The following is a 27,530-nucleotide window of genomic DNA, read 5'->3' on the forward strand; positions in this document are numbered from 1 at the left end:
AATGTGGTTCAAATGAAAAGCCTTATTTTAAGGGAAAAATAATAGCATTTAGGTCCAATGTTTTCCATGGTTAAAAGCAGTAACATCACTGTAAAAAGATATAAAATGTAATACATTGCATAACTCCACTTTCAATTAATTATGTTGTAATTTAATGCATCATTCTGGGGTTTCTTTTCCCCCCTTACCGAGTCTTCAGACAACACTGAAAATGCTTTTGCAGAGTAAATTGAAACCAACATTGGAAGCTGTATCACACTTAGGAATGAATTCCTTTACGACAAAATGGTACACCTCATGAAAAAACCTGATGACACACTGATGCTGTTGGAACAGAATTCCCGAAGTTGCTGAACAATGACACATCCATCCTTTCAATTTAGGAACAACAGTTCTGAAACTCATTTATGATCTTACATCTCAAGCAGGAAAAAGAAAAAAACATAATTGCAAACTACACTGTAACAAACTATTAAACTAATGACAAAGAAAACCTTAACAATTATGGTTTGTGTTTTAAAAGTGAAGAACAAAAGTAGTTAAAATTATACTGCAGCTTATATATTGCACTTTTTTGCTAATAATTTTGGGGTTATAACCTGTCATAGCAAAGCATCTGAATTCCTGGTAATCAGTAGCATAAATGTTAACATCTAGAAACAAAACAGTAGCATACTGCACAGATCCCTGTCACCTGGGGCTTTTACTACTGACAGCCATTCACATTCATCATTATCCCACTGCTGCTGTGATCCTTTGCACACAGTTATCTCCATAGGACTTACTGTAATTGAGATGAAGAACATGAAATAACATCAGAAGAGGAAAAGACCATTGGCCCAAAGCACTTTCCAAATACTTATCACAACAAACATATAGACTGACAAAGCAAACTCCTTTTTGAACTGAAACGCAAGTTGCTGTAGGAACACAATACATATACCACAAAATAACAAAACCTATGTCACAGTGAAGTCAGTTAACAGCATAGATAGGGTTCCTCTCACAGACTACTGATTTTGAGGTAGAAGAGACTGTCTTTAAAACAAATCTATTAAAATAATGCAGTAGGCCAACTTCAGCCCTCCTTACCAACAGGGTACTGTGGTTCCACTGAAATTAAGAGAATAATTTTGCATTATGATTTTGCACGAATGCTAAGGGTAGCAGAATTTAACTTGGTACATCACACTATCTTTAAATCACCATACAATATAAATGGCTCCCTGAAAATTATCCATTCAATAGTTAAGTTCCATATGTTACTGTATATTTTGTGCCTTTATCTATATGCAGTGTATACCGATCTGTACAGTAAGAAAAACCAGGAATGCATTGTGGAGGGCCTGATAGGCATTGAAAGAAAATAAGATATTCAGATGACCTCCCCCTAATTTAATAGGCAGAGTTAGAAATTATAGATCAGGGAGAAGCCATCTATTCAAACAGGGAATGCATAAAAGCCAGAACTGAAGTGACAATCCTAAACTGGTTATTCCAGAGTGGGTGCAGAGAAGTGTGATGGAACAGACAAATCTGATGCACAGCAAGGAGCAGATCTAGTTGTACAGTAGCATACGAGTGGAGGTGAGAGATGGCAAGCTTTCATAGAGTTGTGACAACTAAGAAAAAAATAGGTATCGGAGAGTGGACAGATAATATATAACTGGAGATATGAACCAGAGCAGCATGTCAGTATTTCTACTGGTAAACTCAAATATTACACAGCCTGCATATCCACATTACAGCCTGGAAAGGACTTATTGGTATTTATGTTAATCGAATATTTAAAATCCAATATATTTTTAAATTATTCTATATTTTAAATAACAAGTCACTCTTCTCTCATTCTTTGTTTATGCTGTAATGCAACAGCTGTGATAACATTTTCAGTTATCTGATGCATCCACAAACCATAGTCTCTAGGAACACAAAAAAATTAGAAGTGAAAATAAATAACTGGATTAAACCAACAAACTGTATCAGCCACACTCAACAGAAGAAAAACATTTGAAGCAATAAACCACAGGACGTGTCCAACCGAAATCATGTACTCTGCAGGTAGATTTTGGCAGGTCACCAAAAGTTGAGAGATGTACAGATTTTACAAAAAATGCTCAGCCTTCTCAGGCACCCCCAGCTGGTGCTGTCTGTGGGTAGCCCAAACTCCACCCCAGTCACTGCACCTACAGTTTTATCTTCACTGGTTGCAGCTTTTAGGGCAGTTAAGTCAAATGGAAACACAAGATACGGAGACTGAAGTGGAATTACCCCATCTGAAATATAGTAGCAGCAAGGAAGCACCTCAATTGATTTCCATCCTTGCAATGATACAGGAAGAAAACCTGGGCTTCTAGCACACTGATATCCTAAAACACTGAAGCCGTTGTCATCCTGTTGCCTAAAGGCAGTACCTGGAATACCCATGCTCCCACTCCCCCGTCAAGGTGCATTCACTTCAAGAGGTGAGAGAGTCATAACTCTAAAATCAGTGTATCTCCTGGGCGGTGTAACAGTAACTTGTGAGCATCTTACACAGCAAACAAGGAAAAGAATGCACAAATAACGTCTCTAAAATTTCACATAGAGTTTACTCAAGACTGACACACATGTTCAGTCTAACCTAGAGCACAAAGCAGGGCCTGCTGCACTCTGCACAAGCTGCAGACTCCAAGTAACTCAAAAGATAATACTAAACAGACCCCATTACAGTAAACTCCAGCAAGGGGTGAAAATCTATAATTAATGATCACTGTCAATTTAGCATCTCCCACGAGCGATTCCAGAAAGCTGAAGTCTTGACATTTTGAGAGTTATCAGAATCAATTTAATTAGATGAAAAATGGTTATTCTCAGTATAATGACCACTCTTAACTGTTACTAATATACCCAAGGAAAGCAGAATCTAAGAGCGTTCAAAAGGACTTACCTGTTCAGAGGCTGATAGGCTCTATGGAGTAGAGGATAGGACATAGATATGGTGCAAGCTAAAAGGCTATCAGGAAGGATAACAAAAGGACATACAGTCCTAATGTTTCATAATAATTAAGCACCCAGAAACAGTTATCACAGCAATTACTATACATGCATGATTGATGCAGACTTTTCAAGGTTTTTAAATTATACTCTAAATGATCATACCATGGCAATTCCAGAAAATGACTAGCCCTTTTTCCCATTAAATTAAGGTCCAAAAAGAATGGACTGGGGACAAAAAAAAAAAAAAAAAGCAAACCCACAACCTAATCAGTTCTTTAAATAGATAACACAGGACACATGAATTATTCGGAGTTTTAATGAGACTTGGTGCAGAAAGCAACAACAAAAACCTGAGGCAAAACCTCACCAATTAGGAGACTTTTTATCTTGCATTATGTTTAACTTAGAAACCTTTGCATCCCCACAGTCTACAAGCAAAAATTTCTTTACATAGCAGGTTTCAAAGATTGCCTAACAATCAATATTTGGGAAGAGCTACATGAGAAATTTCCCTTGTGATTTAGCAATGACTCTGATTCCCCAAGGTCTATGTTACTGACATTGCTGCAAATGTAGTGCAAGCGATGAAAAATGGAAGCTGCACATACTGTGCTTTCCCCATTGCCTTTACTCAAGTCATAACTCACTCTTGCATATACTGTAATTTAACCTGTGGAGATCCCAGAGGGTGCTGCATAAACACTGTGCAAAAACTTAACCCGATCATTAAAACAGTATAGCATATTTTGCAGATTATTGAACATTTTCTAGTAGATCACTCAGTTGAACTTTCTTGAGTTAAGCAAGGCTTCATCTGATTCATAAATTAAGTTTTCATATTAGGTAAATCACCAGAGTACTTTGGCACCTAAAATGAGCCAGGAGCCAAGAAACGGAAGCCATATATGTCAAATTTCTGCATGTTTTCTGACAGACCTTAATCTCTTCCCCAGTATGTCCCTTAAGGTGCCATAAATCACTTTATAAAACATAAAGTATATCACTACTGGTTATAAATAGGGAGCTGGGCATCTCCTAGAGTTACCCTTTGAAGAAAAGCCCGCTCTCTGGGTAAAGACTTTGCTTTCTCAAATACTCAACTGAAGTCTGGCACACATTTAGACCTGATACCCACCACTCAAATTGTTAGCAGGTATTAGCTGTCTCGTTACATTAGCCCCTCATCATGCTATCTTGCATCATGCCAGCATATAATGTGATTTAATGGAACATGATGTGACATATGTGATATGACGTGATGTGATGTGACAGCTACCATTTAAAGGGGAACACACCTATTTTCAAATCAGATGTCCATTATCAATTAAAGCTGATCTGGTGATGGTCAGACATTTACGTGTCAAGCCCAAGCAAAACTAACGGGCATGTGTTGCCTGCACTACTGAACTGATGAGCTGGGAATCTGCCAGCTACCCAAATTATCCTTGGGTAATTTGACAGATCTGTAATATAAGCTCTGTGTATCAGTTCCATGTCATATTTGCTCGGTACTACTGAAAGCATGTTTTTGCCATTTTTCTTCTTCATCCATCATAATTAAAATAACCTAAAATGCTGATTACCAAGCTGTAACTTCAGTTCTGTTGTTATCAGCTGCTGTACCTGGTACGTGAAAGAAAGAGAAGACAAAGAATATTATTCTGTAGCTACAGTGAACAAAGTGCTCAGAGCATTGCAAAAATGGTCATTTAACTGACCAGATGCAATGTGGAACTAATATGAAAGTGAGTAAGAGCAGTATATAGCGTAATAAAACCTTTTTGTATTCACTTCTGCACAACAATTTTTCTCCCTCAGTAAAGACATTAAGTGCTCGTGTCATGGTTTAAACCCAGCCAGCAACTAAGCCCCACACAGCCATTCACTCACTCCCCCCTGGTGGGATGAGGGAGAGAACTGGAAGAGTAAAAGTGAGAAAACTCATGGGCTGAGATAAAGGCAGTTTAACAGGTAAAGCAAAAGCCATGTGCACAAGCAAAGCAAAGCAAGGAATTCATTCACCGCTTCCCATCGGCAGGCAGGTGTTCAGCCATCGCCAGGAGAGCAGGGCTCCATCACGCCTAACAGTTACTTGGGAAGACAAATGCCATCACTCCGAACAGCCCCCCCTTCCCTTCTTCCTCCCAGCTTTATATGCCGAGCATGACGTCATATGGTATGGGATATCCCTTTGGTCAGTTGGGCTCAGCTGTCCCAGCTGTGTCCCCTCCCAACTCCTTATCCCACCCCCCCCCCAGCCTCCTCGCTGGTGGCATTGGGTGAGGAGCAGAAAAGGCCTTGGCTCTGTGTAAGCATCGCTCAGCAGTAACAAAAACATCCCTGTGTTATCAACAGTTTCCAGCACAAATCCAAAACGTAGCCCCATACTAGCTACTGTGAAGAAAATTAACTCTATCCCAGCCAAAAGCAGCACAGCCTGAATGCTTAAAATCAAAAAAGATTTGCATAGGTGCAATGAGATTGTCATAAATCTGTTGTAGGCAACAGTCTATGTAATATATGCATAATTCAAAAGGAGAGAGATTGTAGATGAGTTTAGCGTATAAGTGAAATTCAGACACTGTAGTGCAGCAGCTCTACAATGCATAAGAAACGCATATTATCCTTATGCAGATTAAAGTATTGATTCTTCATCATTCTATAGTTTATCCATTAATATTCATGCAAACCCTCCAGGCTGGTCACCTTGCAAGAATGCACAGAGCACTGGAGGATCAGCTCTGTTTTATGTCGGCATTTCAGTGCTGGAGAGAGGTTTCTGTGCACCACAGTAACATGGCTTCCTGTGAGTGATATGCCTGCAGTTGCTGCTCAGTTGACTGTTTCTGATGATCTTGCTGCTGCTGCAAAAAAGGGTAAAGCTGCTGCCTCTAGATTTCCCGATGCAAAAATTGCACTTCAAGGCCGGATGGCAGCTTGAAGGTCACACACGCTGACGCCTCGTATGCCAGAGACAGGAAGCCTAATTTTAGCCCACAAGAAACTAGAGTGCTGATTAGAAAAAATGAGATTCTATAGTGCTTAAAAAGCTTTACAGGGGAAAATTATTCTTAGCACAAGATATCCCATCATACCTACGGGATGCAACACTTCAAGGATGTCAAAAGAAAAGGTTGCCATAATAGTGGTGGAAATGAATGAAAACTAATTAAACAATTGTCTAAAACAGTGAACGCTGAAAGAAACTGTGGATATAATAGGATTATATAGTGATTTGTTACCTTATGATTATCCAGCCTCACGGGATAATAGAGAAATAAGTAGCAAGCTATGGATCAAAGACATAGGGAATATTTATTGTTTTATTTCCTGGCATAAAAATTTCTACAAAAATCTGTAATGTGAACAGTAGACTATGCCACCTTTTCCTTCCACATGGGTCTGTCTTAAGGGAGAGCCTGTTCTCACCTGGCTTGCCAGGCACAAGTAGACAGGCTGTGTGGTGTCTGCCCAGGACGTACTGCAAAGTGCCAGTGGTTATTTCATGAATTGGAGTCTGGTGCCTTAAGCAAGGAAAGTTGTTTTGTTGAGAAAGGTTGTTTCACAGACAGCCCATTCCATTCATGATCACACATATTTTCCCTTTTTCCCCTTTTGTAGCCCATACCATTCTTGCAAAATATGATGCACTTGCTTTCAGGGAAAAGCAACACTCTCCCTGCACTCATTTTTAAAATTATGCTTAAGACAATTTAGTGGCCAGAAAAGAGCGGGGATAGAGAGGTGTGATGACCAGCTCCTTACAGATCACTTGGAACCACTGTTAAGAATGACACTGGGAATCTCTAGCTGGGCACAGTCCTGGAAGAGCTCAGCAGGGGTTTCATGGCTGCACAGCCAGCTCTGCATTCACACACTGGTTAAATTCAGTATACCAGTAACGCATTGCGCATGATAGAAACCAAAGATCAATGTTTTATTTTCCACATCCTTTGTTTTCATAATAAGGCAGCTTTGAAAAAGCATTTCTTGTCCCTCAGATTTCTTTTGAATTTTCATTTTCCTGTTTACAGTTACATATATTGTTTTGCATTCAGATAGTCTTCACTGAATAATTTTCAGTTCTCAAATTGTTATAAGAATAATTTCTGAACTTCATTTAATGCAATTACGAAACAAGGATAACCAATTCATAAAACATGCCACAAAGATTATTACCAACATTTCCCCTTTCCCAGAGTCCATTTTGCCCGTGTCAAATGATAAGAGTAATGTCAAGTTCCAGGTTTAGTTTTGTAAGTGTTTTTGAGCATGTTTTTCCTAAAGTTTTTAATAGAAAAATTAAAATAAACATGCCATGGAAGGAAGCAATAAGGTTAATGGAAACAGTACCCCATTCAAAAGTTCCAATAAAATTATCCTACAGGCACCCTGCCCACCAGATATGGTAAAATATGTCTGCTTGCATGTGCCTTTTGATGTACACCTGACTTGACACATCATTGGCATAAATTGCAGACTTTATGCTCATTAATCTACAGTGCATTTCTATGGCTTCTTTAGATGACAATTTTGAACTAAAAAATTGCACTGCCTAGATGTCCCTTTACTTCATTCTATATGGAGTTCTTGAAAATGCATTGCAAATAAGCAGTAGAACTGGCAAAAGGAAAACAGTGTTGAATTGTTTGGGGGTTATGTTCCCTCATTTTGCGCCTTCAGGCACAGTTTTGATTTGATTATAATGATATCTTTACCATTGGGGAATGTATGTTCCCATCCATGCTTTCAAAGTTCACATCAAGGTCAGAAATTTCATTTTGGACCTAGACTTCATATTCCAAGTCTGAAAAGTCTGATTTTTTTTCAGCATATAGAGTATGTAATTTCTCAAATTCAGGTAAATTTCAGGTAAAAGCAGTTAACATAAGAAACAGCCATACTGACTGAGACCAAAGACCTTTCTAGCACAGTATTCTGTCTTCAGCAGTGGCCATAACTGGATAAGCAGGGAGAAGTATCATTTATACTTGTCCTATTTTTATATTTCCCCTAATATTCACCCAGGCTCCACTTATTTTCAACTTAGGGACTGCCTGAACCAGATATGATATCTGTGTGTTTAGCTAAACTTCAGTGAATCTCTCCTCCATGAACTTGCCCAGTCTCCCCTTAGACCAATACAAAATTTTAGCGTCCATCATTCTTTTGGCAAGATCAACTACCCACTACATGAAATCCACGTCGTTTTATTTGTTTTGAATCTGGCTCCTACTACCTTCATTTGATTTCCCCTGGCTCTTGGACAAGATACTGTGAAGAGAATGTGAACAACTGAGCCTTAACTGCACTGTATATGATTTTACAGACTACTATCACAGCCTGCAGCAGTCCTCTTTTCCAGGCTGAAAGATCCTGATTTATTTAATCATTCCTAAATACAGGAACTCTTCTGTGCTTTGCTTATCTTTTTAGACCTCTCATGGAGCCCTTCTCAGTTCTATTACAGCTTTCTGGAGATAGGGGTGGCCTGCGAGGGTGGCCAAAAATTATTGTCTAGGTGTAGACAGACCATGGATTTTCATATAATACCGTAATGCTATTCTCTGTTTTGTTATTTTTGCTTTTCTAATGATTTTTAACACTTGATTTGCCTTCTAACCATAACTGAGCTGATATGCTCAGAGACTTATGTACTGTAACTGGAATGCCTTACTCCAGAACATTCAGGATAAGGTTAGAAGACATTATCATAAGTATATGAAGTTAGGAATTAGGGGGTTTTTTTCTTATGTGCATCACCTGACATTTACCTATATTGAATTTATCTATTTTATTCTGTAGTCACTCACTATTATCTGATTTTCATTTGTCAAGTAAAAAAAAAAAAAAAAAGCTGATTTATCTGTGCATAGTATCAGCATCCTCAAGACACATTATTAAAAAAGAGCTCAGTTTGTCCCATCAACACTGGATAACAGAAATTGCTCCTGCATGTGTCAAGGTACCTGCCCCATCTGTCCATGGTGGTCCCAGCAGGGATTTATTACAGTTTACTTCATAACAGTAAAATCCTTATGGAGGCTCCACTGTACTACATCCCCACTTCTCACGCTTTTGAACACATCTAAGGAAAGCTGCTCAGAAAATCTTCTGCAAGTTTTTAATTGAGCATTAAAATAAAGACACTTTGCAGAAATAGTTCCATTTCTAAACAGTCAGAAAAATTCAGGCAGAATTCTAGCAGACTCTTGTCTGTCTACCATCTCCAAAGATCAATCTTGATTTTTGCTACTAGCTTATAGTGCTGGTCACTCCCAGGTCAACAGGACACTAACATTCCCTAGGGCTTCCAGGTTTCAGTCTCTCTTCAACTAGCTAAAGGTCTTCTGGTAGCCTGTCTGGCTGCTATGGAGCCAAGACTCTTGGAAACTCTGGCAACTGACGAAAAAAGCCGACAATTCTTTTGAGGTTTTTTTTCATTTTAATAAATGGTTTAAACGGGCTGATCAGTTTGTGCTGATGTTATTTATTAGTGGACAAACAAAACTAACAAGAATTGTGTTACTTTCTGCCTGCAATTGCAAGTAGTTTTCAAGGCTTTGCTGTATAGTATCTATTCCTTCTCTGAAAAAAAACCCAAAATAAAAAAAAAACACCAAAACAACCAACACTTGATTGTCTTTGAAAAGGAAAATAATGTAGGATTTTTACTGTACATAAATATTTGGGTTGGGGGGTGTGTGTGTCTAACTTTAGTTCCAATTTAAAAAAGATTAGGCAAGGAAAATTTGAAAAACTTTTGCAGAACTAAACTCCTGCATAACCTCTGCCATGCACAATTTGTGCACTGGAAGTGAGGAAAGAATGTTTTTGGTTTAGATTCCTGCTAGCTTCACATGATACTTTTTCTTCAATTTCAAAGATGTTAATTACAAATATGTTCATTATTTCATAAGTCACAGAATTAGGATACCTAAAACCAAATCTATAAAGTTGTCAATGGACAGAGTAAATACTTCAGATTTATTTCCTATTTATAGCCTATTTATACTGGTAACTAATTCTTCAGAGTGAAAATATTACGTATACACCTTTCAATTCCCTAATTAATTCTTTCATTGCCATATAAGGAACTTCACACTTGAATAATCAACTACTTGATGGCTTCCCATAAAAAAATGAAATCAACAATACAAACATCGTTTAGATTCACATAATAAGGGGGAGGAGGGTGACCAACAGACAGAAAAACATCACAAATTTAAATAATTCTAGAGCATATTTTAATTTAAAACTGCCTGGCATACTTGTTGCCTGAAAAGCTTCAGCTATATTGGAATTTCAAAACACCTTTTTCAGAGCAGCATCTATTTCCTGTTAGTATTTAAAAATATTCAAATGTATCTACTTCTATGGGTGAGAACCACAAGCAGAAAAACCCAGACTTCTAAGCTTTCTTATGATTCTCATACAGATCTTTTCTCATAGGTCTGCCATATCTTGCTACTCTAATTCATGCAGATGATCTTTACTGCCACTGATTTAAAAGGGCAAATTGAATGATGAAGGGTTGCAGTACAGATCTATTGCATCTCAGATTTCATATCTCCCCAAAAAGCCAAAACTTTTTGGCAGCATCATTAAAGTACCTGCTGTTCTTAAAGTTGAAAATAAAGAATACGCTTCAGCTACTCTTTGACTACACAAATCAGTAGTTGCAAAGATCGTATGATTGTTCTTTTAGTACAGGGAAGATTCTCAGTAGTTTTAATAGAACTATTCCTGTGTGATTTTTATTTTTTTTTAGAAGACAAAATCTAATCATTTTAACCCACAGATTAAAGTGCCTTTCTCCTTCCATTATATAAATCCTACACCAGAGTAGAAGACAAAATCATATCTGTCTCCATTATGACGTAAAATGAGACAGTTTTTATACTATATTGACAGAAATCTTTATCTCCAGGGGCCTGCATTTGCTCTTACTGAAGTTAATGCAAAAAATCTAATTGGTTTCAATGACAGCAGGATATAGACTGAGGCTCCATTCATTGGCCTTTCTGGAAGAAACATAAGGAAAACATTTGTGACCATTATCTCCTCTCTATGACCATTTATCCTGTCTTTTTGGTTTGCCCCATATTTCAAGATTTTAATAGTTAACATCATTGCCGGGGCTAGAAAGAAACAGCCATGTGGGAAATTTATTTCTTGGGCACCTATGAATGACTTTACACTGCCAGATCTCAGAGACTGGTGGCTGGCTGGTCTCCGGCTCTGTTCCACAGTGTCAACTTCTACGTTGGAAATTGTTCATTTCCCGAAAAGATGCACAGAATTATATTTGGGTCTTGCATTAAACATATAGTTGATTTTTATACATGAGCCTGAAAATGCAAAGCATTATATTAACTGGGTTAGATTGTCATGAAAGTACTGAAAGTCAAATTTATAAGGTCAAGCCATACTCCCAACATACTGAACTCTTACAGCATTCTCCACTACTCCTTCACAAAAATAATTGTGCACATCTCCAACCTTTCAAATAAGTACCTATGGAAGACTGTATGACCATCCACATTTCCGCTGAAAAGAAACAAGAGAAAGAGGATTTACCACTTCCTAAAACTTGGTTTTGCAAAATCAAGGCCAAATTGTAGATGCTTGCCTTTGGTTGAAGCTGCAGACATTTAGTAATTCTCACATTCTCAAAAAGCCAATTCTAAATGGCCTCTAAAATTCTTTGGGAATTTCTAAGGCAAATGCAACACAAGTTTGATTCCTAATTGTATTTCATAATATTCATACAAATGGCAGTTTAAAGGCAAAGAGGAAAATAAAAATCTTCAGTTGCAACATCCCAGTAGTAAACATTTTTGCAAATACAGGAGTCTAGGTCTCCCTGTGTGCTCAGCTTTTATTCTGAAAATGAGCACCACAGGCCAGGACAAAGCTGGAGCAACGACAAGAGTATGCACATTACATGGAAACAAGGGAGGGAGAAACATGGAAAAGGCAAAGATGTTTTCACAGCACAAGTCATTTCATATAAAAATATCTTGCTTCTATTTTAATTTTTTCCCCTAGGGGTGTTTGTAGTTGTTGCTTTACTCACCCCACACCCCCACCCCCAATATACTTGAAATAAAGCAGACAGTACCAGTGAAAATTTATGCAGTAATTCAGTGAAGAAAATTAGAAGGGAAGAACAATGGTCCATGGCCAGACAGGAACAGGGAAGCTCAGCCACTATTCCCAAACAGAATGACAGAAAAGGTCAGAATTCACACTGCTTACATTAATATTGCAAACCCACATTTTAAGAATTGGGGAAAAAAATTGAAATTAATTCATTGTTTGCTGGTTTCCATATCCTCAAATCCTCTCAGCAATCAAATCTAACACTAGTACAAGGTGACTATCTCAAGTATCTTTCTAAAAGATTGTCTGATTACTTTGTTCACTCAAACCAAGTGTCTCCACACTGCTAGAAAAAGTATTTTCATAAGTAGAGCCCAGTTGCAATCTAGTCACATACTAATAATACACAGCTCTTTTCTGAGGCATATTATTTACATTATGGATTTATTATTGTCTTCTGTTATGTTGACACGAAATAATCTTTCATCTCCCTCTGTGTTAAAGGAGTGCAAGCGTCCTTTGCTCAGTAAATAATTCAAAGACATATAAATATTTTAAGAACAATAAGCAGTAAATTTTGGAGCAGTGGAAGAGAAGTGAAATTAGTTATTTGTAGCTGAGATCTTGATTGCAGCAGCATAATTGTTTTTCAGTTTTCATTATCCTACAGTGAACCAAATTTCTCCCTTTACTTTCAGGCCCTGAATATTTAGTTTCATCTCCAAGAGTAATTTTTATGAAAAAACACAGAAGCATTCAAGCATGAACTTCCCATGCTTTCAAAATTCCTGTGCAAAACAAAAGGAAATTTACTTTTAATAATTTGTTTGTCCTGCATACATCTTAAGTATGGCATATGAATCTTTTTCATAAATAGTGTTTATGTCTCCTCACAGATTACTTGAATATAATTAACTAGTGAGAAATTTTCAGTCAATATGAGTTTTTTCTTTATCAAGCTGAAAAAACAAAGACGAAAATTTCTAATTCTTTTTATATTCACATAGAAACTACAGTTGAAATGATGAATCAAAACTGACCTACAGTCAAAAATAATAAAAGTTTAGAAAGCTGAATGATGTGCAGACACAGCTAAAATTCATTTGGGAATCACTTATTGCTACTTATTTTTCTGTGATCTGAGGCCGGCCCTCAGATCTGTAATGCAGATCTCCAAATCCTGGAATAAGACAGGCTATAAGGCCTCATAGGAGCTCCGCATTAATATTGTTAGTCCACTCGCATGTCATTTTCTTTTCCCTAAAAGATTAGCACAAAATTTGTGTACCCCTTTCTCTTCTCAGTGTTAGATAGGCCTGCTCTAAAACACGTGAAAGCAGTAGATCTTGAGCCTCTATGCAGTAGTGAATTTAAGGCACAGCTGATCCGGTATTAATTGTAAAATACAAAGCATGAAAAGTTTCAGAAAAAGATATAAAGCTATAGATTGCTTTGGTTCATTGCTCACAGAACAAACAACAGCCCATCTCTGAGCAGTCAAGCCCTGTTGCTCCCCCTCTCTCTCTCTGAAAGGATATTTTATAACTGAGCATTTGGCTGCAGTTCTTCAACATGGATTTGACAGTTGCAAACCTCACTGCTACAGACAAGTGGCTAAATCCCCACAAATTTACAGCTTCAATTTAAATCACGCTTCTAAAACACAGACAACGCAAAATCCAGACAATAATCTCTGTTTGATCAGATGTTTTCTATAAAGATGTTTGCAGATATACTTGGGTTAATTGGGGTTTTTTTAGCCATTTATGCACATATTAAAAAAGGAACCATGGCCCGTGCTTTAGTAAATTATAAGTGGGGGACCCCATCCAGCCCCCTTCATCACACTACACTGTGTGATAAATACAGGACTTGGAAATCAGGGAACTCTTTACAGATGAAAAAGAAACATTTTGAGGAGGTGAGATGGCCAGGAGTGTAGAAGTTAGGGATAGACTTCACTTGATTTCTCAAAGCGATACAGCCTTTGAAAAATCTTTGTTGATTTAAAACAAGGAGGTTTTATAAGTTTTGGTTTAAATCCATTTCTCTTCACCCTACTGTGCCTTTCCTTAGCTTTCTCCTGAACATGGCTTGTTATCCTTTGGGTTTTTTCCTCTTCCTGTTTGTTTTAGAAGCTGAGGGTTATATATATTAACAAAAAAAAAAAAAAAAAGAAAACCACCAAAGAACACTCTGAAGTCCAGCAGAAGTTTAGTAGCTTCCCCTGTGACCTTGATACAGATCAAGGACAGACTTGACATAAAACTGCTGAAAGACAGTAGCAACAAAAATTGGAAACATCCCATTAGAAAGGACAGGAGAAATAACCCCTTCAATCCCCAGAAATATCGGAGATAAAATTGATACATTTGCCTACTCCCAAACATAAAAGCAACTATTTCAGTGCTGCAACTACCTTTTCAAACATGTTTCTAACCCTACAAGAAAGCAGACTGTAAACTGGTGAACAGATTCATCAACCAGTAAAAAGAATTTAAATTACTGATGTGAGCATTTATCAAATTATCTAAATTTATCTAATTTTCTCATGAGAATTTTAGCACGCTATATTTTCAAACCCAAACCAAAGTACTGGAATATACCTAACCAATATTATTCCAGCTCCAGACATCTAAGGCCAGACAGATATTTCCCCCTCATACAGCACCTTTACAGGCCCTTGCTTTGGTAGCTCCCAGAACATCTGTAGAGGATTGTACCTGGAAAACTGCAGGACCAGGTGGCTTTTAAATTTTGACCAAATTTCAAACTTAACTCCCTGTCCTGGTTAGTCTACAACCTCTATCTTGTAATTTTTGGTCAGACACGGTGTTTCAGATTAGTTTTATTACAACCAGAGTGACAGTTGAGGGTCCATTATATGTATCACAGTGAAATATTTGAAAAAAGATTACTGTGGGAACTTTAAGAAATTATCAGCATAACCATGGATTTTGTTTAGATTAGTTTATGAGGAAAAAACATGATAACAAGACATCCTAATTGACTGTATCCCATGGACTTTAAAAGTGTCAGAGCAATTTAGCCTTTAAAGCACTACATAAAATATTTTATCACATCTTTGCCTCAGTAACTTTAATAAACTACACAGCCTTCAGGGACCAGGCTCCTTATAAATTAACTGCCTTCAACTTGCTGCACAAGGGTCTTTATCTCTTGTCAGCTTAATTATGTGTTTAATTTTATTTTTAACATTTTTTAAAATGACCCACACCAAGAGAAGCCTAGATTGTTTAATTAAACAAATGAATATGGTTATATCTAGCATGATCAAAGCACTCATTTGTCATACTAATGTTTTATATGGAGCTGATAGTTCCGTTGTAGTACCAATACACTAGTTTAGACTAAAGTTTATCAGCTCACCTTTCCAGCAATAATTTAAATTTTAACTTTGTTCCATCACCTTCCTACAACTAATTGGCTGTAGCTTTTCCCCAGTGTCTCAACAGAAGCTAGACTCTAATAAAGTTATTAAGCAATTACTAATAAATTATTGCTTATGCATGTGTGTTCCAAATTTACACTCTACTATAGAAAGCAGCAAATGAGTGTTTCGGTAGCAGAACACAGTTGCACAACACTTAACTTTTCAGCAGCAAGATTTCTATTTTAAATATGGGACTAAAATAAAAAAAAGTATTAGGTGTTACAGATCTACAGTAAAACCTGGAAGGAAGACCTTATCTGAGGCTTGAGGTGCTTAAGAACAGCATCACCACTAGCCAGCACCTGGAGTGAAACACGCTGTCAACACAACACAGAGGGAAAGAAGGGAGAGGTCCAGGAGCCAGGCTCCAAGCTCCGAGCTGCACAGCATCAGCCTCCTTCGATAGCATTCTTTCCTGTGATCCCCAAGCAAATCCTTTCTCACAAAATTCATCAAGAGGAAGGGCATCACAGCTACAGCACTGACACTCAGGACATGCAAGTCTTTCTCCCAAATCCCACCTGTCCAATAAGACCTCAACCCATGCCTCCAAGTGCATTAGCCACTTACGGTATAGGGTAACATAACAGGGAGGAGAGACTCAGTTCTTTCTGCTGTTAGTTGCATGAAGTGGGAGGAGAAAGGAGGGAAATAAAGATTCCCAGTTCTAGCCCTCAGGACAACACCTACAATAGGGGTCTGTATCGCACTATATGATCCCAAGGACTGTTTCACATTTTACACTGAAATGTCATAAAATCAGAACAAAATAATTAGACACTGGGTCATTCTAACACCCTGTGGCAACACAGAGCGACAAGGTTGCAGTCAGGCATACATTCACTTTCACTTTGTTGCAAAAAAGTGAGAAGATCTGATGGGAGAATAATCCTCTCACCTTTCTCTTCCAAAATAACCTCTAGATCAGAGACCTCATCCAGGAATGAGACCTAGGTCTCACACACTCAGGGGAAGCGCTCCAAACACTGAACTACTGCATACCAGCAGTGCAGAAGGAAGGACAACAGCAGCACAGTAGTTTTGGGTTGGAAACAAGAGGTATTTGATACCTAAATTCAGTATGGCTTCTCAAATGCAAAGTTACAGTGAAAGGATAACACACTCGAGGCACCAAGTACTAAGCCCTTTATGTCAGCTGTATTTAAGTTACCAACTTCCACATTTGAGAGAGTAAGGAAGTAAGAAAGGGAGCTAATGGGATTTTGAGGAGACCCAAGGCAAAGGAAGCACTTTGGGAGCTGATGGGAAGGCACAGCAGCAATGGCACCCTGTCTTTCTGGAAGCTGTATCTCATTTTGGGGGCTCTCCATATTCCCACTTTCCCCCTAGCATCAAGCTTTTTCCATTGTACTGTTATTAGTATTTCAGTCTCATGATTTTTCAGCAAATATTTTGATTTTTTTTTTTTTTTTTTTGGACTGACCCATGACCTGTGAACGCCAGGACTGGCGATAACAATATGGTAAATTTTCCTGCTTTAACATTAACATATCTTATTTGTCCCTTGCAAGAAACTCCTTGAAAGTCATAATCATGTAACACAGTAAAGAAAATCAGTTGTTTCATACACTGAAGTCCTGTAACAACCTTCGTTCACCAGCCATGTAACAGAGTCCATGGAAGCCATGACAGCAGGTGTATGTCTGGTAATATGATGAAGGGGTAAGCACAAGCTGTTTCCCTACGAAACCATACAGTATCTGGTCACCAGGTTCACCACTTCTAGAAAACAGAGCAGTAAGAGTGGCTAATGGTGACAAAAACCTTCACATCGCTGAAATGCCAACTATCACAATGGCTAATTTGTACCAGGGCTTTTTCTAAATATGGATTTGAAACTCAGGTCGGTGGAAGCCAAATTTATATTTTTCGAAACCTTCAGTGCCAGGATGACACCAGGCAATAGATGGGAACAGTACATAGTGACGCAAGTTTGATTGATGATGGCTGCACTGTGCATGTGATATGCACAGTAACTTCAGAAAGTGATAGAAAGCACCTAGAAAAAGTCCACTTTGAAGGTTAAAGCTGACAGAACCTTTATATACGTGGGAAGATGCCAGTGGAAGAGCAATAACTTTTAAGAAAGCCACAAGTAAAAAGCTGAAAAGTACAATTGCAAGACCTTGTGGAATTTATGGCTTGCTTGGTTAATATGTCTGGCTGGCTGACTGATAGTTCCATTGTGGTAATAATACAATAGTTTAAAGTGAAGTTCAACTGTCCATCTTTCTAGACAAAATGTAGAACTTTCACTTTGTTTTACAGTGCCCCTCAGACCAGCAACAAATGACTGCCAGTTTTCCCAAATACACTGCAGGTGCTAATAAGTTATTAGCCAGTTAGTTTTTTGCCACATGCATCTAGGCATACCAGTTAGTACATGAAATTTAAAGACCCATTTATACTTAATAGGAAAGTTTGAGATTGAGAAGGATTTTAGCTAGAATGCTTGTTTATATAAAAGCCGCATTTTGGCATTTTCTTGCACTTCTTTTTTGGAAGCCCTTTAGTTTTGGAAATTTCATTTGTTTCTCTGCTTTTGTCTTAATTTGAAACCATTATGCTTTACTCGTTACTCTCCATAGAAATGTATTATTTTATCAATGAAGCATGATGACTTCAAGGAAGAAAGAGAACAATCTTTTCAAGATTAAAATGTCAAAATCTTGTTTTAGTATAAGCACACTGTGACAACTACATATCTCAGGGGTAAATGCACTGACCAGGCAATGGACTGAACCATCAAATGAAAGAAAAGAATTGATTTAAAAGGTACTATCCCAGTTTCTCCCTAGCTGCATTAAAGGTATGATTGGCAGCACCCTCTTTTCAAGCTTCTTGAATCTTATCTACTAAGAGTGGGTTTCCGTTGTCAAAATTATGATTAACAATTGAAGCCAAAACTCCCCACAATAACCATTCAGACACTAAGATGCTCCTTTGATTGTTGCATGAATTCTGACCAGATTACAAAGTCTCATAAAAATCACAATTTTCTCATCTCTGCACAACTGTGTTAAAACCTCAACTAAACTCCCCAAATATTAGTCTTCTAATTTGTGGCAGTCATCATGTTTTCCTCTTAGGTTCAGTTGCTGCTCTGGAAAATAAGCCAAAAGCCATTCCTCCCATAGTCCTGATTTCTCTGTTCTCAATGATGAAGCACTGTGGGGGAGGAAGCCTTCCGAAGGTAGAAGACAAGAGCTAGATCTAAAGAATTAAAGGAAGGAAGGAAAAAGTGACACAGACTGCTCAAGAAACAGCTTAAAGATAGGAGATTGTACCTAATGGCCTGTCCACTCCACTACGGAACGCCAGAACTGGGTTTATAGCTGGGTATCAGAATGGCTTAGCCACTTCAGCCCCTGCATACCTTTGTCTCAGAGATGGGTATTCAGATACCCCACAGTCCCTGCCTCAGAAGTGCCATGCTGCTGGCCAAATGAAAGCACCTCTCATCTGCTCATGAGGCATATACAAACCAAACATCTGGTATCATGCCTGTATGCAACAGGGTGTCCAAATCAAGATTGTCCAACATCCTTAACCTTGACCGTTTACATGGAGGTGACTGTGCTGTCTTAATAGTGCTCCCTTTTTATAGATTGATGTAGTTATATTTTTATATATACACACATCTAGGCAGCCCATTAGATTAAATAATTACTTCATATCTATCGGGTGGGGGTGAAGCAATCCTCACTTACTGCAGCTCTAAAAAAAAAATAGCATACTGTAAATTACATTTGCTTTTATACATCAGAAGAATCAGAGTCCCACTCCACTTGCTAAGAACATCATTATTTCTAGTAGCATGCTATACTACTTTTACTTATAGTGCAGGAATGGTTTTCTTAAGCAGTAGTCAGCAGCTTTCAGAAGTTAAGTGTGTCATGTAAAGTCATCAGCTATTTTACTTAAATTGAGAACTCCATTCTAGGTCAGTACCAGTTAAATGTCCATTTTATTTCTTCTATGCCTTTCTCATTTGCTGAAAGCTTGAGCAACAGCACACCTTAGGTTAATCCTAACATTTTAATTAGTTTGGAGCCGACAGCTATTTGTACTTTCGGTAACAAATTTTAGAGTCACTGGAAAGTAGATTAGTCTGTAATTTAGGAAAGCTTGTTCATGTGTTTCATGTCTCTGTGAAAGACAGACACGCTCATGAGATTAAGCTCTAGCCTGGCAGAGAACTGTTTTTGCTAGCACCTATTTGCTTCCGATGTCATAAATCATGTTTAAACCCTGACTTACCTGGCCTGCTGGTGGCAAATAGTCAGCATAAGACACACACTCATTTGCAGGTAGAGTACTCTGAGAAGTATTCCCATTTTTGGAGATACTGGCTAGCTGTTGAACTGATTTAGCCTTCCTTAGTTCTTTTCTTGTCATACACGTGCTGCTCCAATACAACTGCCTATGGAGGCTGCTGTGTTTACAAGCAAATTAAGTTGGTCGGGACACCATCTTTCACACCTCTTGCTTGTCTACCTCTACATACATATTTCTAGAAGAAATGTATTACCAGTACTCTTAGTTATGTTAAGCTACAGGACATCATTCATGACAGAAAGAAAACTAATGTACTCACAGGTAAGGTCTTGTTGGAAGGGTTGTGGTTTGGGTTTTTTTGTGGTCTGTTTCTTGGGATTTTTTTGGTGTTTGTTTTTTGGGTGTTTTATATATACATATAAGATATTGAGAGGAAACCGGTTCTTCAGATATAGAAAGTGGCCATGGCAGTTTGACCGGGTCATGTCAGATTTAGCCAGTGACAAAAAATTATGCACCAGTCATCATTCTTCAATATATACTCCAGGGAACGAGAGGGAGATGAAAACCTGTTCCAGAGCATACAAATAGTCTTTCTTTGTAACTCTAGACACTACACACACACACCTGGGTGGGTGTGTGGTGGTGTTTTTTTCAGATGTCTTACAATATTGTAAAATTATAATTTTGAACTTTACAAATTCATTCACTGCTGTACCATCAGATTTCAACCTCACATGTGCTTCCATAAATAAAATAGGAATGCTTTTGCTGTTACAGACACTGGAAATGACTAGATAATGCATTTCACAGCCATGCCAATGGTTATTTTCTTTCACTCATCATCTTTTGTTCACTGCCAGTTATTTCAGTTGGCAGATGTAGTTTCACAATCCTCTATAATTGTTTCTGCTAGCATTGCATAGCTGAAAGTTCCTCCCAAGAGCATCTTTAGATATTTCTTATGTCCACTGCAGGTCTGTTTCCCATTAGTTATTTCCTTACAGAATAATTTCTTCAGTAAATGCCTCTTATCCAACTGTGGAAGGCTTTATCTGACTGTGATAGGAAATGGTACCACACATTCCCTTTTCAGCTTCTGGCTAGCCTGGCACAAAAATGAAGTGACTGTGCTCCTCAATAAGAGCTCAACTAACCCCGCTGCAGATGTTTCTATATTTTCTCTTTCTATAATATTCGTTCATATTCCCACAGGCGTTGGCCAGAGAAGAGCCTATCAGAGGTTCTCCCTACCAAAGGGGAAAAAGGAGCAGAATAATGTAGAATATGCTAGATCAGATCAGTTTAGTGCCCAGTAAACACACATCTAACTACACATTGATTTAAAACATTTTAAGAAATTATACAGGTATTTTGACAGTGGGTATAAACAAGTGATACATTACAGATGTTAGAACAGATCCAGTAATTCATCCAAAGTATTTTTTCTACAAAATACAAGCTTTTTTACTTAAACGGGGATATTTATTTTACCCTGGCCCTATAAGTGACCAAACACTATCTAATCAACATTTAACATTTTCCCCACCATTTAGTAAAGGTATTTTAGTCTACTTTTGGCAATTGATTTTATTAATAACAAAAAATTCCATTTCTCTTGCTAGAAATATTTTGAAACCCCATGCATATATACACACAGCAAGTGAGTATACAACTGTTGTAAATACAGTGGAAAAACTTAAAATTTAGCCTTTGCTAAAATGCAATTTGATTTTTCAGTTATATTAGAGTCATTACAAACACTAATCTACAGCTGGTAGTCAACTGTTCCCTCACTTCTATGCAATTAAAGATGGGTATAAAAGTCTAAAAAAATGTGGAAATGCTATTAAAATTTAAATATAAAAAAATACTGCTGAAACCTTATTTTTTTGAACATATAATGAGGACCTATTTGAATTAGAACCTATTTCTTATATCATTGAATCACAGATTCATAGAATGGTTTGGGTTGGAAGGAACCTTTAAATATAATCTAGTTCCAACCTCCCTGCCACGGGCAGGGACACCTTCCACCAGACCAGGTTGCTCCAAGCCCCATCCAGCCTGGCCTTGAACACTGCCAGGGATGGGGCATCCACAGCTGCTCTGGGCAGCCTGTGCCAGTGGCTCACCGTCCTCGCAGTAAAGCTTATATCTTCCTTATATCTAATCCAAATCTCCCCTCTTTCAGTTTGAAGCCGTTCCCCCTTGTCCTATGGCTACATGCCCTTGTAAAATGTCCCTCTCCAGGTTTCTTGTAGCCCCCTTTAGGTGCTGGGTGGCTGCTATAAGGTGTCTCTGGAGCCTTCTCTTCTCCAGGCTGAACAACCCCAACTCTCTCAGCCTGGCTGCACAGGAGAGCTGCTCCAGCCTCTGATCATCTTTGTGGCCCTTCTCTGGACTCGCTCCAACAGGTCCATGTCCCTCTTATGTTGGGGGCCCCAGAGCTGAATGCAGTACTCCAGGTGGGGAATCACATGAGCATTGTAGAAAGGAAGAATATCCTCCCTTGACCACACTTTTGATGCAGCCCAGGTTATGGTTGGCTTTCTGGGCTGCAAACATACATTGCCAGGTCATGTTGAGCTTCTTGTCCACCTGCACCCGCAAGTCCTCCTCCTCAAGGCTGCTTTCAATCCATTCTCTCTCCAGCCTGTGTTTGTGCTTGGGATTGCCCCAATCCGTGTGCAGGACCTTGCACCTGGCCTTGTTGAACTTCACGAGGCTCGCAAGGGCCCACCTCTCAAGCCTGTCAAGGTCCCTTTAGACTGCACCCCTTCCCTCCAGCATATAGATTGCACCACACAGCTTGGCACCATCAGCAAACTTGCTGGTAATAAATAGTTTACTGTAATCTGGATCCCAGTCTCCTGCTTTGTACTTCTGACATACGCTGTAATAAGTATTGCAGGAGAAGAGACACCCATCTACCCCAACCAAATTTTTATACTCTTGCTGTTATTATTTTCCACTTCACTTTACGTGGGTTTCTATTTATGACCTTATGAGCCCCAAACAATTTCTGGTCTAAGGAAGAAGGGAAGTAGAAGAATAATATTTAGAATCATTAAAGGGAAATTGTATATTTGCTCATCCCACCCCACTCTGCTTCTTGCATCAAGTGATGAAAATACTAGTCTTAATTACCGAATTATATTCAGCGAGTTTTCAGTATGTTTCCCCTCTTCACTCACTGTACCCAGTGGGCAGAGGAAAGATTCTCCAGTCAGTACTTATTAGATTTGCTAGTTAGTGTAGGATGTTTTCTCATTCCCAGAATATAATTCAGGAACTAAAACTACAGAAACACTGGACTTCTCATTGGAATAATTTGTAATTTATACCTAGATTCTTTTCTAAATTAGCGATAAAAAGAGAAACACAACAAAAAACCTGCAGAAAATCTACCCAAGATGAATGACTATAACTAGACCAGAGGAAATGTTTCTAATTTTAAAGGTATTTAAATTTTTCCTTAGGCAGTTTAAAAAAATACCCATCGTTCTTTGCAAAGTATACTTAAAAATGAAAGCACTATAAATTTATTTTTACAGACAATGAGCAATCAAAATTTATAAGGCTCTCAAAATATTAATTAAAATTTAATATCTTTTCTTGAAAAAGGTGGTAAGTTCTTTTATGTACCTGAAAATCTTCATTTAAAAAAATCCTCCTCTTTTGCAAGAAAAATCGTTACATTAAGAAACATCAACGAGGTGTAACAATAAACTATTCTTGTGATTTACATTCTTTCATTCAGAGAAGAAAATTCACTACATCATAATAAAACTAGTTGCTCACTTCAGGGCAGCAGCTGTACCAAACCCTACACAGCATAAGATATTGGGATGCCTCCTGTCAAGAAAATGGAAAGAATAGCTAGTCTAACAGCATCCAGCCTGGGAAATACAGATACTCACCAGTATCTGGAAAAGCTACCCAGCAGTGATATTACAACAGAGACAAGTAGTATAACCCACTTCTCAATCCTCTAGTCAATTGGAGCTGTGAAGTGGCACCTTGTACTTCACTAATGTGAAACTCTCAAGAATGTCCAACAGTTGGGTGCTGTTAAGTATTTTGCTGAAATCTAAAGTCCTTCAGCTAGAAAGCCTAATAGGATATGTATGAAAATCATGCTAAGTATTACTAAGGATGTGACAAATCATATGATAGGAAAAGCTTCAAAGCCCAGCAGCATGTGCCAATCTGTGCCCTGATTACTGATTAACATTCGGAAACATTTCAGAGAGAAGCCTGACTCGACAGGATTGGAAGTGATATATGTTATGAGAGAGGTACATTCATTTTCATAAGTGACTCTTCAGAGACTTTTGATAATTCCCAGAGGGACCTCCCTCTAATGATTTAACAAAGTGATCAACGATCAAGGCACCTAGAATTCATGAACAGCATGACACTGCCTCCCTTTCATGTCTGACATCCTAAGGACAAAGAAACTATGAAAGGTTCACAGCCGTAACAAAACTGAGAGTTGTTAAAACACAGCACTGGAGTGGTAATGATGGCAGTTACAAAGGAATTAGCCTGAACTCAGCAAAACTTTCCATAAAACAAACTATTCCAGAAAAACTACTCTCTAATGTTCTTCAGTATAAATCAATGATACCTTTCACACAGGTCCCACATTCCTCCATTATGACTCCACTAACCTATATTAGTTGGATTACCGTTTGATACTCAGATCAGTGAGGCAACTTCAACATCCAGTCCTTTTGTTACGCATTACCTGTAAGACTGCCCAGCTACTTTCAGTTGCTGCTGCTGTTTTCTTTACGTTCACATTTCAATAACATTCAGCACAGACTGACACAGTGTCATGACAAAGAAAAAAAAAGTATGCTTTATTATGCCATATTCAGTACTCCAGAATGCCATAAGAGAGGAGTAACATGCTGTACTAGGTGTTGTTTACTATGAAGATCCTACAATTTTTGCTAGAACATTACCAACTACTAAAGAACTCTCTGTGCATTCATAAATCTGCAATATAAAGAAACCATGGACTGGTACACATAAAAAAGAAACTAACGGGACAAGAAGTCACTAGGAAAATAATATTAATACTGTATCAGCTTCTCATGAAGCTCAGACAGACACAAAAAGGAGGAAGTGAAGCTGAAAGGGATGCTAAAGCCCATATGGTACCATAAGAAAAATTCTTCCTAGAGATCAGCATCTGGGGCCAGCAGATGCCAGGTTTGCCTAATGAGAGGCCACAGCAGTTAACAACACTATGGCAGGTTGAAGGGCAAGGGAAACAGACTGATTCTTAAGTACAATCTACAGCAGCAAAATGCAGATCTATATAAAAAAGCTATTGCCACAGCAGATAGGAACACTGCAATCATATTAAAAGAGAAGAAAGTAACTTAAAAAATCTTAACCATCAGACAGGCGTTTACGACTCCCATATACTGCAATCGAGCTTTGTTAGCAATGCACTATTTGTGTATGATAATGAAGCATAAATTTTTCTGGCACATATGGAATTGGATCCTAGACCCTTTCCCACATCCCTATTACTTAGCAGTTACTAAAAATCAGGTTCACTGACTTCAATATGATGTTTGCCCAGATTCTGTTTCAAGTCCTTTCTTTTCACTCTTGAAGGAGTTAGGCTCATTTGCCTAATTAAACTGCTTTGGTTGTTAAGAAGGCGAGAACATGTTCCAGCAAGTCAGGATACATTTCCTTGAGGAACAGGAATTCTGGGAGTTCTTTTTCTATTAATTGATCCATTTATGTAACTACAAGAACTATGAGATAAACATGCACTGAGTAATATATAATTTTCTTGCAAAACAGGTAAATGTAGCTTAACCTAATGCAACTGAAGCCTACAGAAAGCACTGGCAGCGACCTCTGTTAGAGCACCTTAGGATCTGGCACTGAAGCTGGAAGATCTGAGGGGCAGTTACTAAGTAAAGAAACCAATAAATTATGTCAACTGAAATGTGTGGTCTTTCTGCTGTTATGAATGTTTTTCAAAACAATATTTGAAATGTTGCCTTAAGGGAACCCTGATCAGTTCAATATATTTCATAGAACTTTCAAAAGCCAGTTCCATGCCAAGCATTGAACTATTTACTTTTTTTTTTAAGGAAAAAAAAAAAAAAAAAAGCTGCTTAACATTACTAAACATTGACTGTGGAAATGAGGTTCAGGTAAACATTACATGATTAGACCCTGACCCAATATATTATAAAATATATATATTTAAATAGAACATAAATTCTTTTTAACAAAGATGAGACACTTGTGAACAGATGAAGAGTCTAGACTGATATTTTATTCATAATTTAATAATGCTGCTGTTTGTATTCTCCGCCCTCTAAGAGAAGATTATACCCAGAATTGCCATCAAGACAAGAAGCACTTCAAACTACACAAAGATTTGCACTTTTCAAAACTCTTTGGCATTTGAACATAATGTTTTGTTAAAGGTCCTCTTTGTGCCCATGAGACAAATAGGATCCCAGTTCGTGCTCTTCCTCTTTTATCCTTTGTAGGACCTTGCACCATTTCTAAACAAAGAGTTTCTAACTTCTCAGTGGACAAAATCCAAACCTCTATGAAAACAGAGAGAGAGAGAGAATACTCCTTGTCCATAGGAAGGTTTTGATAAGGACCTCTGTAGCATGTTGACTGCAGCTATTCTTAGTTTTCATTCTCTTTCCATTTTATTCCATCACTGTCTTTCCTCCTAAATTAACACAAATGTCTTGCAAAATTTATAGATCTGGCAGAAAATTTTCATTTTGAAGGCATTGTAAAAATAGGTCTATTTTTAATGTTTTGCTAGCTGCTTGGTAGGTTACACACAAACCCACAATGGAAAACACTGCAAGTAATTTTCAGTGAAAACTCTTTTGGTAACCCCTGTCTAAAATTTGATTACTGTATTTGGTACATTGATTTAGCAATGGAAGTAATAACAATATCATCATTTTAAACTTCCTTGCAGGAGTGTTGTAGAGATACACTTAAAAGTTCATGTTTGTGTAGTTTTCCCTGTCTGCTTTAAATTATGAAATGCATTATTTAAGAAGAGTGATAACAGGTTTAATTGCAAATAAAAACAGGGTGTATCTTTGAAAAGTGCCCCTGTGAGACGTTACAACTAAACTCAGTACTATAGGAACAGCACATAAAACTTGACAGATTATAGAAAAAAGCCTAGTGACAGTTTTCATGGTCTGTTCACTCAATATTGCATTTCTGAAGAAAGCAGTCTTAGTTCAGTTTGCTCAGTGAGGCACAGAAATGCTTACTGCTATTTATGTGTACTTAGAAGCTCCTATTACAGACTAAGGCCTCACGCTGCAAGGTGCTGTACAAATATAACAAAAAGACTGGCCCAGCTACAAAGGATGGATGATGTGAATATTATAGATATGCTCTGTTTACATTTGTATTGAATGCTTATTTTAAGATTCTTCAGTTCAGACACTTCCTGTCTAGTACCAGCTACTTCTAATGTCCTACTGAATTCACCAGTGGTACCACAACAGCTCACACCGACCCGCTGTGTATGACTCCCACTAACGGTGCCCTTGTTCTGGAGGAAGTGGGCAGGAGATGGGTGCCTCCTATTTAGCTCTGATAACAATCCATAACTGATGCAAACAACATATTCTCTTCCCTATCCTTCAGAAATGGATTCCAG

General features: G+C 38.0%; 1 protein-coding gene across 7 annotated transcripts in view; it reads right to left on the reverse strand.

The window, feature by feature from the left end:
* LOC102050576 (BEN domain-containing protein 5) overlaps window positions 1–27,530 on the reverse strand; it is a 965,017-nt gene that overhangs the window by 637,335 nt on the left and 300,152 nt on the right. Inside the window, exons 1-2 of one of the 7 annotated variants that reach the window (XM_055724206.1) lie at window positions 5,002–5,026; window positions 4,563–4,602 (exon numbers count right to left, since the gene is read on the reverse strand). The exons of 5 other annotated variants lie outside the window; for them this stretch is intronic. In XM_055724206.1, coding sequence (XP_055580181.1) covers window positions 4,563–4,602; window positions 5,002–5,011 — 50 coding nt within the window. In that variant the 5' untranslated portion in view covers window positions 5,012–5,026. Of the gene's footprint in view, window positions 1–4,562; window positions 4,603–5,001; window positions 5,078–27,530 lie in introns of those variants that run through there. One more of the 7 variants, XM_055724207.1, reaches the window with a different exon arrangement.

The sequence above is a fragment of the Falco cherrug genome, chromosome 12 (assembly GCF_023634085.1).
Source record: "Falco cherrug isolate bFalChe1 chromosome 12, bFalChe1.pri, whole genome shotgun sequence".
In the NCBI taxonomy this organism is placed as follows: domain Eukaryota; kingdom Metazoa; phylum Chordata; class Aves; order Falconiformes; family Falconidae; genus Falco; species Falco cherrug.